General features: G+C 49.9%; 5 protein-coding genes across 5 annotated transcripts; 2 read left to right on the top strand and 3 right to left on the bottom strand.

Moving 5' to 3' along the window:
- Positions 1-1,296: 1,296 nt before the first annotated feature.
- On the top strand, positions 1,297-3,234 carry GGI43DRAFT_424679 (pepsin-like aspartic protease; the record flags this gene model as incomplete). The annotated part of the gene is made up of 3 exons (XM_083208408.1): positions 1,297-1,768; positions 1,834-2,739; positions 2,798-3,234. The coding sequence occupies 3 exons, from the start codon at positions 1,297-1,299 to the stop codon at positions 3,232-3,234; spliced, it is 1,815 nt and encodes a 604-aa protein (XP_083057893.1).
- Positions 3,235-3,384: 150 nt separating this feature from the next.
- GGI43DRAFT_412271 (Lactonase, 7-bladed beta-propeller-domain-containing protein) lies at positions 3,385-4,758 on the bottom strand. Its single transcript, XM_083206825.1, has one exon. It carries the CDS (start codon positions 4,493-4,495, stop codon positions 3,392-3,394), a length of 1,104 nt encoding a protein of 367 aa, XP_083057892.1. The 5' UTR covers positions 4,496-4,758; the 3' UTR covers positions 3,385-3,391.
- GGI43DRAFT_412270 (concanavalin A-like lectin/glucanase domain-containing protein) lies at positions 4,759-7,357 on the bottom strand. The gene is made up of 3 exons (XM_083206824.1): positions 6,882-7,357; positions 6,366-6,806; positions 4,759-6,304 (listed from the first exon to the last, which is right to left on the bottom strand). The coding sequence occupies exons 1-3, from the start codon at positions 6,991-6,993 to the stop codon at positions 5,406-5,408; spliced, it is 1,452 nt and encodes a 483-aa protein (XP_083057891.1). The 5' UTR covers positions 6,994-7,357; the 3' UTR covers positions 4,759-5,405.
- GGI43DRAFT_412269 (uncharacterized protein) lies at positions 7,358-8,847 on the top strand. Its single transcript, XM_083206823.1, has one exon. The coding sequence runs from the start codon at positions 7,473-7,475 to the stop codon at positions 7,797-7,799; it is 327 nt and encodes a 108-aa protein (XP_083057890.1). The 5' UTR covers positions 7,358-7,472; the 3' UTR covers positions 7,800-8,847.
- A 426-nt stretch (positions 8,848-9,273) lies between these two features.
- On the bottom strand, positions 9,274-12,126 carry GGI43DRAFT_412268 (ATP-dependent DNA/RNA helicase). Its single transcript, XM_083206822.1, has 4 exons — positions 11,156-12,126; positions 10,589-11,076; positions 9,776-10,534; positions 9,274-9,703 (listed from the first exon to the last, which is right to left on the bottom strand). The coding sequence occupies exons 1-4, from the start codon at positions 11,456-11,458 to the stop codon at positions 9,430-9,432; spliced, it is 1,824 nt and encodes a 607-aa protein (XP_083057889.1). The 5' UTR covers positions 11,459-12,126; the 3' UTR covers positions 9,274-9,429.
- Between the last annotated feature and the right edge of the window lie 1,119 nt (positions 12,127-13,245).

Raw genomic sequence — 13,245 nt, 5'->3', positions numbered from 1 at the left:
CTTGTAGGATCTCCAAAGCTCTCAACCAACTCCGGATCTGGCTGAGTCTGCTATCTGTATCTGCTTCCTCTCTCGTTTCGCGAAATAACGGCGCTCAAAGCCAAGACTAGGCATAATCGCAATAGCTTGGCGGGAAGCGTCAGCTGTCAAAAAATCAAAGTTTAGTGGTCGGTCTGCTTTGATTATTCAGGGGCGCTGGGCTTTTTCTTGGCCCTTGTCTCCACGTCCTGACATGCCGTGCCGCTTTGCTCACTTATTCACTCAACTTTTTTCAGCTGAGTCAAAAGAGGCAAATTCTTCCCTCTCTAGATCTAGATTGATGCATCTAACAAAGAGGGAAACGTAAAAAACTCACGATGCTACAGTATACCGGAGCTGGAGCAAAACAAGCAAACTAGTATTCCCAAAACGTTGCTAAACATCCAGAACTAGTAACTGTCCAAAACAATAGAGTCCTTCAACCCCCTGAAAGACACTCGCTTATTTTATCTGTTTAGGCCTCGCGTGAATAAACCAGCTCTCTCATTCTCTCTCTTTTTTTCTTAGTGCCCCGTGTTTGACAATCCGCTGGTTCCGAGCTTTCGCGTTTCACCATTTCAGCCTCCCCCTGCACATTTCAAACTCCACAGGCCTCCTAGTACAAAGCCAAGCAAAAAGCAATATGACAGCTCTCTACTGGCCGCGTTTGCCCAGCGCCGCATAGAATAGTGAAATTCCTCATTTAGCTCTCTCCATCTTTCCATCTCTTTTTTAATCATAGTGCCTTGCTTGGCAGGTTTGCTGGGCTTCGGGTATTTTGTGCCGCTAATTATAACTTCTATGCACACTTGTTTCCCCCCCGTATTTCACGACAAGCCTCTAACCCCCGGGCTTCGTCATCAACCCAGATACCAGTTTTCCTTGTCGACGCGTTTCGTTTACTATCATCTAATCGTCTAGCGAGTAATGTCTTTACCGTCTTTTTAGAAAAAGTTTTCTTCCTTCTTTCTCTTTTTTCCTTTTCTTTGCTTTTGCCGTAACCTCCATATTTCTCTTCTTTGATCGACCGCTTTTCTTTGTATATTTGCCAATTCGGGGAACTGGCTTCTCTCTCTTTTTATTTCGAAAATTAACGAACGGCCTTGACGGCTTGTTGATTGCGATTGTCATTCATTATTGAGCTTCGCCGTTCTTCTTAATAATTATATCCGAAAATATCCTCATCTATTTGTTTCGTATATACGCCGATATTTATATACACATATAAAAACGCAGCGTGTCTTTGAGCGAAATAACAGCAATAAATCACAGTGCATCATGGCCATCCGGTCCTTTCTCACATTATCTCTAGCCCTGCTAGCACAGGCACGGCCAAGAGGCGTATTCGAACCGGAAGACGTGGGAAGCAAAATCACTCTGCCGGTCATCTCAGCACCTCGAGGAGCGGAAGTAGTAGGACGAAGTGCAAGTGACGACGAAGCCAAGCCATTTCACATCTTGCCGTACCCGTACAACGGCAAGCGGACGATTCTGGAGGATGACGAGGGAGCAGCCGGCGCGGTGACTCTTCCAGTGCCTCGACCGGCATCTAGGAGAAGTACCGAGGATGATGAAGAAGACAAGCCTTTCCACATCCTCCCCTTCAACGAGAAGCGGAAACTGCCCGTCGATGATGGCCCCATAGGAACCATCACGCTGCCTGTTATCCACGCCGCCCGCCCAGTGTTGGACAAGCGAGCCGTGGAAGTGCAGGTTGAGAACCGATCCGATGTCTCATACTATGCTCAACGTAAGTATCAATATGCCTCTATATATAGACAGCCTGATGTATGTACTAACATACTATTATTATAGTCAACATCGGAACTCCTCCCCAAACCGTCTACGCCCAAATCGACACCGGCTCTTTCGAGCTCTGGGTCAACCCAGACTGCACCAACGTCGCCACCTCAGACCAGCGCTTCTGCAAAGCCATTGGCTTCTACAACCCCAAGTCCTCATCCTCCGCCTCCACTACCGATGAATCCGCCATGCTCCGCTACGGTATCGGCTCAGCCAATGTCTCCTACTTCAAGGACAGCATCGCGCTCCCCGGCGCCACCGCCATGAAGCAGGTCCAGTTCGGCGTCGCCTCTGCCAGTACGGACGAGTTCTCAGGCATCCTCGGTATCGGCGCAGGTGAAGGCTTCAACACCGACTATCCCAACTTCATCGACGAGCTGGCCGCTCAGGGTGTCACCAAGACAAAGGCATTCAGCCTCGCACTCGGCAGCAAGGCCGAGGAGGAAGGCGTCATCATCTTCGGCGGTGTCGACACAGCAAAATTCCAGGGCAAGCTCGCAGAGCTTCCCATTGTCCCCGCGAAAGAATCTCCCGACGGCGTAGCTCGCTACTGGGTCAAGATGAACTCGATTGCTCTGTCCCCCCCAAAGGGCAAGTCGACCACTTTCAGCCAAACCGATATGACAGTCTTTTTGGACAGTGGCTCAACGCTGACGCTGCTGCCGGAGCAGGTTGTGGAGGAGATTGCGACTGGTCTTGGGTCAACCGGCTTAGATAGTAGCGGATATTACCCCGTGAACTGCGATTTGGCGAATCAGGCTGGAACAGTCGACTTTGCCTTTGACGGCGTGACAATTTCTGTGGCGTATAGCGAGTTGATTCGACAGGTCAGCTCTTCGCCTCCGCAGTGTTATCTGGGCATGATGGGCAGCACCGAGTTTGCTCTCTTGGGCGATACCTTTTTGCGATCTGCCTATGGTAAGTCTATGCTCTCTTGTTTTCCTTGATAATGAAAATCAACTAACACCAAATGCAGCCGTCTTCGATCTTACTGGCAACAGCATCCACCTTGCCCAGTACGCCAACTGCGGCACCAAAGTCCAAGCCATCACATCAAGCTCTGCTCTCCAGGGCCTCTCTAGCAGCTGCGGCGGAGGTAGTAGCGAGTCTCCTTCATCAGGCTCCCCCGCTCCAGCTGCTTCTTCCTCAGCTGCTCAGGCAGCTCCTTCAAAGACTGCTGCTGCGCCCAAGTCCGATGCCCCTGCATCCACCGCCGTCCAACCAGTGCAGAGCCAAACACCAGCAGCATCTAAGCCCGCCCAGGCAACTCCCGCTACAACCACAGCCGCAACGACAAAGAGCACTCCCTCGAGTGTGTCTGATGCTGCTGGCAAGAACAGTGCCGGCAGAGTTAATGTCCAGGCCATGGGCTGGAGCATGGTGTTTGCAGCAATGGGTCTGCTATTAATGTAAGGGAAAATCATGAATCAGGAGGAAAGAGAGGGAAAGGAAAATGGATCTCGCTACCTTTTAGCATAATATTCGTATAGACTGCCATGTCGGACCAACTATAGCGTTCATATATAGATGAAATACACATCGGATACCTTTATTTCTATTAATCATACTCTTACACAACTTCCAACACAAACATGGGGCCTCTTTCATCTCCTCCTGGCTTAACAAGCTCATCCATTCTAATGCCTGCCACGGGTTTCTCTTCCAATGTCCCGTCGTCTCTCCTCTTCAAAACTGTAATCGCCCATTCTCCTTCTTGATTTCCTACAAACAACTCTCCTCCGTCTTTACTTATACTAAACATACGAGGATGCTTGCCCCCCGTTGACGTCTCCCCCACAAGTTCCAATGATAATCCTCCTTCACCCTGAAGGGTACGGAAATGAGCAATTGTCTCAGTAGGAGAGGTAGTCAGCCGGTTCGACGCATAAACGTGTTTACCATCCCTCGAGATGGCAATTTCCCCCGCCGCAGCACCCGATATCCTCTCAGGGGAAGAATCACTCGGCATAAACGTAGAATAGCTCCCCACGACCGTAAACTCAATCCTCTTATCGGTGTATTCCAGAGCAAAAACAATAACACGATTACTCTTCTCGCAAAGCAGCATGTAATGCGTTGCCCCGGGGGCATCTCCTTCAGGAGGATAAAATACTCCGTGGCGGGGCCCTGATCCATCCGACACCGAGACGCGGTTCACAATCGGCACGTCGGCCGCAGCCGAGTCCAGCACGAGGAGAGAGTCCGTGCCGAGGTCGTTGATGACGAAGAAGCGGCCCGTGGGGTCGAGCACAGCCTGGTGGGCACGAGCCACTCGCCCATTGTCGAGCAGAGGATCTTTTGATGGGATCGTCTTGACGAATTCTAGAGATCCGTTGCTGGTGTTCCAGATGTCCATGGTGCCGGAGGCCCAAGAGCTGCCAATCATGATGCTGCCATCTTTGTTGAGGCCGAGATGGCAGACCCCCTCGCTGCCATCGTTTCGTTCCGCTACTTTGGTGAGGGTATTTGCTGAAAGGTCTAGTTTATAGAGAAATGTTGTTGCAGCATTCTCATCAAAGGCGTATAATAGATTTGAGTTTGTTGGCGAAACGGCGAACCAGGAGGGATTAGCAGCAACGGGAAGGTCGAGATCGATGGTGATGGTGGGAGAAGTGGGGTTGTAGGTTGCAAGGTAGATGTGGCCTGGCCGAGCAATGAGTAGGCGTCGAGACATGATGAATTCTTATCGGTTTGTGGTATTGAACGTGCGTTATGTTCGTATCTAAGAATGCATCTTCTGAAAGTGAGGTCAAGCGTTCTGTAAGAGGTGGGGAAGATGAATAAACAATGAGGTGAGATTTTGGGAGCAATACTGCAAACAACACCCCCTACTAAAGGCTATCTTCATTGAATAAATCGAAGCTAAATCTTTCAAAGAAAAAAAGGGAGAGATGAAAAGTTTAAATTCAGCTATCTCGGAGTATATATAGCTTGACAGGCGGGGCTGTTTATAAGTGACAAGATTGATGCACAGATTTGTGTGGGGGTCATTTAAAGATGGGTTCTGCATCGTTACATGCACTCCATACGCCACCGCAAATCATCAATCTTGTCGATCTAGCTTTAACACTGGCTCAATAATCTCAAGCAACTCGTATTGATCAACCCGCATACACAGGTTACAAGTAAAGATGACAATGGCTGCTATAAGAAAATGTACAGCGCATGGTAAGCATCTTAGAATAGCCAGCTCACACCAACACCGGTACTACGTGATAAGCAGTGACAACATAGCACATCAGCCTCACCAATCAAGCACAGGCACATTCATGTAATAGACTCGAATCAGTCCCGTAAATACAATCGTATTCTCCCCTAAATACAACACAGCCTCTGTCACTCATCTCATATTAAGGCCTACCGCCCACTCATAACCTCTCACCCCCCTCATTCATTATCATTCGCACATCCATCTGCGTACTTAATCTTCAAACTGATGCATAAAACACGTCAAAAAACACCAACGAATGAGGTGTGTATCTTGGAAAAAATAATTATGAACCCGGCAAAGAAATAAAAAGAAATAACAGCAAAACAACCCTAGTCATTCAGACTACCTTACGTATTATACCGTATTTCCCAACTTAAAACAAAAACAGCGCAGCACCGGCCAGGACCATGGCCAGGGAGCTGACACCAGCCTGAGAGCCAGCGTTCTTGCCGCTCTTGGTATTGCTGTTGCTGCTGCTGTCGCTGCAGTCCTGGTTAAAGCTGGAGGACGAGCAGCTGGAGGTATCAGCAGGGGTGCTGCCGCCGGAGCCGCTGTCGGAGCCGCTGCCAGAGTCGCTGCCGGAGCCAGAGCCGGAGCCAGAGCCGGAGCCGGAGCCGCTACCGCTGTTGCTACCGCTGTTGCTGCTGCTGCCGGATCCGTTGCTGCCGCCGGGAATCTGGCCAGAGGAACCGTTACTTCCACCTGGAATCTGGGCCTGGGTGTTCTTGGGGGTGCTGGAGGACTTGGTGGCGGAACTCTTGCCAGACGAAGCAGCCGAGGAGGTATCAGGCTTACCGGCATCCATGTCGGTACCAGTGCCCTCCAGAGAAGCCAGGTTGGTGCGCTTGTTGCCGTCGATAACGGTGTTGTTGGTGCCAACAGCGCTGCTGTAGGTGTAGCTGACGCCGCTGTTGGATCCAAGTCCGGAGGTGGCCTGGTAGCACTCGACGGTGACGGACTCAAAGGTGGCGTAGAAGTAGCCGGCGGTTTGAATATCGGGAGCGTTCCAGTCAATCTCACCACCGGCCCAAGCAATGGTTCCGGGGGCGTTACTGGCGAGACCACCAGGCCAGATGGAAATTTGGACACGAGCAGGTGTCTGAGGGAAAGACCACTGGTTGGAGGTGGCGTTCCAGTGATCCTTGCGGTTGACGGTGCGGCCGGCCTTACCATCGACGAGCCAGGTGATGCTGTCGGGAGTCCATTGAATTTCGTATTCGTGGTAGTTGTTGAAGGTGTCTGAGAGGGAGGTGATGTTGCCAGAGTTGTCGTCTAAGTCATTGTTAGCATTTGCATGATCTTGATCACACATCATGGAGATGTCTCTACTTACAGTCGGGAATTCCCTGGAAATACCAGTTGGTCTGCGCAGTGCCCAGATCCACGCCGACAAACTCGTAATCGATCTCGTCCTTTACGTCAGAGAGCAGAATGAAAGCAGTGACGACACCCTTGCCGCGGGAAGTCTTGAACTTGGCCTTGACGTTGCCGTACCACATGTACTCGGTGGTGGCCATGACGGTGCCGACGCTGTTCTTGGGCATAGTCAACAAAACGTTGCCGTTGTAGTAGGCGGGCTCTCCCTGGGCGACCCAGTCGGCGGTGGACGGGTCACCGAGGTATTTGCTGATGTCGGCGACGCTGGAGAGCTTGGAGTCAAAGGTCATGGTCTTGTCCTTGCAGACGGGCTCGGGCGTGCAGGAGTCGAGCGAGAAGGACATTCGGGGATCGCAGCCGCCGAGGCAGAAGGCGCCAACACCGCACTCGCCATATTCTGGAGGAAGAAGTTAGTGAATTGACGATTGAAAGATGTGAGAGCGATAGTGAGGAAAAGTGAGAGAAGACGCACGGGAGCAGCAGGGAGCACTCTCGGGGCACTTGTTGGTGAGCGAGCAGGTCGTGCTACCCGCCAAGGCAGCCCCAGCGCCCAAAAGCGCAGCCAACGCAACAGACTGCAGCATTTTCGAGCTGATTCGATTTAATCTGGTCGAGAAAGGTTGTGTTTCTGTCCGAAAGCGAGCGATGTCGGATTTTTATATTGCGTGTGTAACGCCGAAAAGCGACTGTTGGTTGAGAAAAAAATGAGATTGGATCGAATTAAATTAATGCGCGCGCGCAGCTTTTTCTCTCCTCGCACAAACGATTGATTGTAACGAGAGATTAGATTAATTATCGACGAGATGCGATGAACGAGTGACGCAAACCCGCGGGGGAAACAAGAACACGAAACAAAACAGACGCACAAAAAAGCGAGAGTTCTTTGTTTGTTGTCGTGCTTCGGTGCGAAAAGGAAGGGATTGGAATGCAGCGGCCGAGGGATTGCCATTATAAATGGAGAGCGGCGCTTTGGCCAGGGGCTTGGGAAAACCCGCCTTGGGCTTGACTTGGACAGGACTGGACTTGGACTGGGGAGGGATCCCTTGATCGGGCAGGTCAGATCATGCATCGCAGGCTATTTTTGTTTCTGGCTTGTAATCCAGCTGCTGATTTGGAGCACTATTTATTACTACATATTATATCTCAACTCGTCAACATATATCACCATCAATTTGCATCTCATTGTTGCATCTCCCTACACGAAGCTACTGCAAACTGCTGCTTCGCTTCTTCAGCTCCAAAACCGCCGCCTCTCCCTCTAGTCAGTACCCCGGACCTGCAAAAAAGCGCCACCACGCCACCCATCAGGGGAAAAAAAAATCAGCAACAAAGCAGCACACGAGCCAACCGTCTAACCGCAAGGGAAATCCCGCGGCGCCCTCAGCACTAGAAGCAAGAAAAACGCCTTGGAAGGGCTCTCCCTTTAAATCGAAGCATTCTGCAACATAAGACGAGCAACAAAATCATCTTTGCTCTTTTTCTCACGCCAACACTTCAAAAAAGCTCACCTCGTATAAGTTGCTCCATGTCCGATTCCCGATGGCCCCCTCTCTTCACTAAGAACAAACAAAAAGCCCGTCTCTCTTTTTTTCTTTTCCAGACACGAGGTGCGAGTGGATCCCCCTTTTTAGCTCCCAATGCTTCTGCTTCTGCTTCTCCCAATTCAGCCGACCATCCGGACTATTCCCTCCAGTCTACTCACTCACTATGGCCAATACGAGCTGGCGCTGCACTCGCACTAACAGCTGCAAATCACATACAGAATGAGTATTTTAGGTGCTCGTACTTTTGGCGCACATGCAGCACGCCGTGACAGCTAAGCTATACAACCTCCAAGCTACCAACATCTAGCTCAAGCCTCCCCCTCTATCAACAAGCCAAGCGAAAAAGAGGCGCTTAAAACGACCTGGCTGAGCACAGCCCAAGCCATCTTTTTGCAACAGGCACGCTCTGCAGCGGCATTAGCCCGCTGTAAACGGAGAAATCGGCACTCTGCCTTTGGCTTGGCTTGCATCCGGCAAAGCGGCAAGCATCTCATGCATTAGAAGCCCCCATTGTTCCCAATACGTGTAATACTCGATGTGGTCGTCTTGCTGGTGTAGGTAGCATGCATGCATCCTAAACCCCGACTGCATGCTGCTCGAAAAAATATCTTCTTTTATAGTTCACCTCTTTTGTAAGGATCAATTCTGAGCATGAATTTGCGTGTAAGCTCCGTCTCACCCGATCATCGCGATCGACAAGAACCCCAATCCGGGGTAAAAAGCTCGGTCGCTTAACGCGCTGCTGCCATGTTTCGTTTTTATTACCACGGAGGGTGCTAGTAGTCGGTGATCTTTACACCGCGATATCAAAAATACAGCAGCATAGTAAAAGATGAATCAGAATTTTAAGAAGAGTAAGACATCTTTAAATTGGCCAAGCCAGCAGCGGGCAAGAATACAAACCCAATTCTTATACGAAACTTTGCTACGATTAAACTGCAAAGATATACCCGCAGGATTGGATATAAAAGGCAAGGATCTGCCAATTCAAAACAAATGAATTTATTGTTGCAATCGTATGAGCTTCTTCCACGTCAATGTGATATGCACACCCAAGACCTACATACCAAAGTATCCATCGTTTTAGCTAACATATTAGGTACAGCATCTACCTGTAACAAGGGAGTAGCGGAATGCTTCGAGGCTACCTCCAAATTGCTCAAGGCTATCTTTGGATAACGTCTAGAAGAATCCATACGGCTCAATTATTAAACATCAATCAGTATATGCGCCAACGTCGATGCATTCAGTCTCTCACATGCATCATTCCATTTCTACACATGCACTTCATCACCCTACAACTAGAAATCGTAAAAGAAATCACAAGGCAATATATATATGTATTATATGTAAAACGCATTATATACGCAGCCACTGCCGCATCGCTCCATCATTCCACTCCAACAAAAAAAGAACCAACATTCATATTAAAAAAATGCCGCCATTTCAAACGCTCATTCTCTCATTTTTATTCCCTTATTTCGTCTTCCGTCTCGCCTTAAACGTCTTCAACGGATCTCCCTTTCGCGTACCAACTCTTCTCTTGCCGCCTGCTTTTCTCTTGGTTCCCGCGCGTCTATCATGCTTCTTCAGCGGCACGAAGCCAATATCTCCCGCTGCAATGCTCTGTCGGCCCTCCTTGGGCAAAAGATAGTCCGGCACGTGCTTGAGATGGGCCTGCTGTCTGGCCGTTCTTAACTCGCCGTCGTGGCGGAGATGGTTCATCTCTGTGGGGTTCTCTTCAAAGTATCTGTCCGAAAAATAATGATTAGCATCGTGTCCTCTTATAGTCAACTGTTGTGAATATTCATCAAAAACTCACCTCTTCAGCTTCTCGCTCTTCAACAGCTCCTGACGCAGCTCCCTCGTTCGCGCCTCTCGGATCGCCACCTTTGTCACCGCACGCAGCGCATCGTTCATTCGGTATCTGAAAGCATCCACCTGGTCCTTGTTGAAGTCGTATGGTGCCAGCTCTTTGCCCTTCTTCGCCTGCTGCTTTGTGATTCTCGCCAAAATCTTCTCGTCATTCTCCGCACTAGGGATGGACGTATAAATGTGCTTTTTGTAGAGATCCTTAGGAACGACAAAGGACAGTGCCATGCCTGTACGGCCAGCTCGTGCTGTACGGCCTATTCTGTGTGTGTACGACGAGGCGGATGTGGGAAGATCAAAGTTGATTACCGCTGCGACGTTTTTGAAGTCAATGCCTCGAGAAACACCATATTCCACATCTCCCTTGGCAGCCTTCCGCTTCTTCTTAGGTCGAGACTCCTTGGACTCGCCCTCGTTTTCTTCATCCTCTTGCTCTTCCTCTGCCTTTTCCTCGTTACCAAGAACCTCCTTCTCGTCAGAGGCAATGATGATGTCGTAGACGTTGCGGTTGAACTCCTCCACCACGTGGATTCTGGAGTTTACGGGCAACTCTGAGTTCAAGATACAGCTTCGGATACCAAACTGTTCAAAATAGAGCTTCAGGCGGTAGCATCGATCGATATCGGCAACGAAAATGATGCATTTGCCTTTAACCAGCTGGAGCTTGAAGATGACGTAAATCAGCAGAAACTTTTCGTCCTCACCACACCTGTAGCCAATGTTAGTATCATTATGGTATGCCAGAGGAAGAAAGAAAACTTACTTTGTCACCAACTGCGTAACACCCTCGCCCTCCGCATCAGGCTCTTCCAAATCCAACAACTCAGGCTGCTGCTCGCGATAGAAAATCTTCTTCAAAGAATCCACCTCAGTCGTCAACGTAGCACTCATCATAGTTGTCTGAATGCTCTTGGGAATAGACCACGACAGATTCTCCAAATCCTCGCTATATCCATATGACAAGAGAAGATCGGCCTCGTCCAGGACTAGATATGACAGCTTGTCCAGCACCAGGGCCGACGAATTGCCATTGACATTGTGCCAGGCTCGCGCGGGCGTCGAGATGACAATATCGGGAGAGGTAGAAAGCAGAGAACGCTGCACGGCGTCGGTGAGTTTGTCGGTCAGCTTCACGGCACGGACCTCCTTGGCGCAAAAGGCGGAGAAGAGCTCAATCGACTTGAAGACTTGGTCGGCAAGTTCTCGAGTGGGAACCAGAATCAGAGCCGTCGTGGCAGCCGTAGAATCGACCTATAGCAGTAAAAATTAGCGACTTGTCGGCTTCAAAGCAACATTATTTGTCACTTCTTTTGTGAATTCTTCAACATACACTCTTCTTCTTCAGAATGCCAGCCAGCACAGGCAGCACATACGCCGCCGTCTTGCCAGATCCCGTCTTGGCCTTGCACAGCACATCCTTTCCATCCAGCGCCAGAGGAATCGCCTTGCGCTGCACCAGCGTGGGCTTCAGGAATCCCTGCTCTGCAACAGCCTGCACCAGTCGAGCATCGAGTCCGAGGTCTGCAAAGGTTGCTTCATCATCTGCGGATGTCTTCGCTGTCTCGTTCTGCTTCTCAGCTTCGGGCGCAGCAGCCGAGGTCGGCACGTCGTTTTCGTTGAGCTTTCGCTTCATGTTTGCCTTTTATAATGACAATCGTTCAATTGTCTAGTGGAAAGATTAAATCTCAGAGACTGAGGGTGTTGGTATGTATGCAAACACTACCTCTGCTTTATCGCCTTATCACTACAAGAGGACGAGGAAGAAAAAAAAATTCCCACGTCTTATCTTATCGCCCAAGCTCCAGTAAAAAAAAGAAAAGCGCGAGTCCACTGTCAGTGTCAAGACCCCCTACAGAGGGTACAGAGGGTACCTAGCATAAACTGCGCTTAACGTTAGCGCGGGGAGGGGTTCACGCCAAACGACGTTCCGTAGCGACACCTGAATTGCTTTTTCCTCTACCGCTGCCGCTAGCGCTTACCTGGTAGCTTGTACCCCCTTTTCGTACACGATACCTTTTCCCTCCACCACGATCTTGCAAGCTCAAGTACCTCTCATAACAAGCGTCGATGCATCCATACATGGGCAAGGGATGTACCTTGCCCTCTAGCTTTTGTCCCCTTCTTCCCGCTGGATCTCGTAGGGCTGAAGCAGACATGGGGCTAGACGTCCATCGTCGAGATCGGAAACACCCTCTAGAAAATAGTAGAGTCAATGTCGTCGATTTAGCTGCAGTACTGCACTCCCTCTGCGCCTACAAGGCACGTGGTAGTACAGCTACATCAGCGTCCCAGGACATGCATGCTGGCACAGGGGAAACAAAACTCCGCTGCGATTAAGACGCCAATATATTGAGGTATCACAGCGACGATTCAAGTTCCAATATCTCGTCTACATGCCTCCCAAGACCCAGCATCTCGCGTAACCAGTGGCCGACGCTGCCCAGCTCGTCTCCCTATCCTCTACTTGTAGATACGTACATGCCTACTAGTCAGATACCTGCCTAACCTGTAAGCAGGTCATGTGTAGCAGCCCCATCTCCGAATAAACCGGAGCAAGGCCCCGGGATCTAGTGTCAACCACGCGCGCGTGGCGCTGCACTACCAGGTACGCAGCGACGGGGTATGCATACCAGCGATGTTTTCTCTACCTCTACGAGTCGCCCATGTATCACCAAACAGGGGTAAGTGAGGCCACTAACGGCTGTACTTCCAGCGGGCGTATACTCCGTTGTACCATCTGTACAGGCCTCTCAAGTACACATCACAAGCTCCATCTGATATACACACCGCCTACTTCATATAGAGCCTTCTGATACACGGGCCACCCTGCGTATGCAGTTGCCAGTTATTCCAAGACACCATTCTTGACGAAATGAACTTCATATTATAATGATAAAAATCGAATAAAAGGAAAAAAGAAAAAACATCTGCTTCGGGTATAGTTATCCCCTCTTATAAGCGACAGTCTTCTGCATCCCCAGCCATCAAGGCAAAGGCTGCTTGCTTTATATCCTCCAGTAGCTCCGTCCCGGGAAATCCGTCATTGTTGACCGCCCTGGCCTCGCCATATATTCTCTTCTCCATCATCTCATCCCGTAGAACACCACCGCTCTCATCCACCCGGTAGGTATCGTTGTAGAAGAAAAAGAGAAAATAATGAAAAGAGAAAGGGGGGTATTGGGTGGTCATGAGGCCATGGGCCACGGAGCCGTATTTTCTCAAATCACGCACAGGCAGAGAGAAAAGACGACAAAACCCCGTCACCAACGCCAGCCAAGACCGCCCACTGATTTACTCCCGCCCAGCAAACGCAAAAAGAAACGCACACACATATCTCTAAGCCCGGCAATAACAATAAAGGGGAAAAGGGCAAAAAAAAAATTGTAAGACTAAAGAAAATAAGGAGAAAAGAGTTGGGAG

Source organism: Trichoderma evansii, assembly GCF_050947405.1.
Source record: "Trichoderma evansii strain SZMC 28006 chromosome Unknown GGI43scaffold_19, whole genome shotgun sequence".
NCBI lineage: Eukaryota > Fungi > Ascomycota > Sordariomycetes > Hypocreales > Hypocreaceae > Trichoderma > Trichoderma evansii.
Note: the sequence above shows the minus strand (reverse complement) of the source record. Positions and strands in the feature narration are given on the sequence as shown.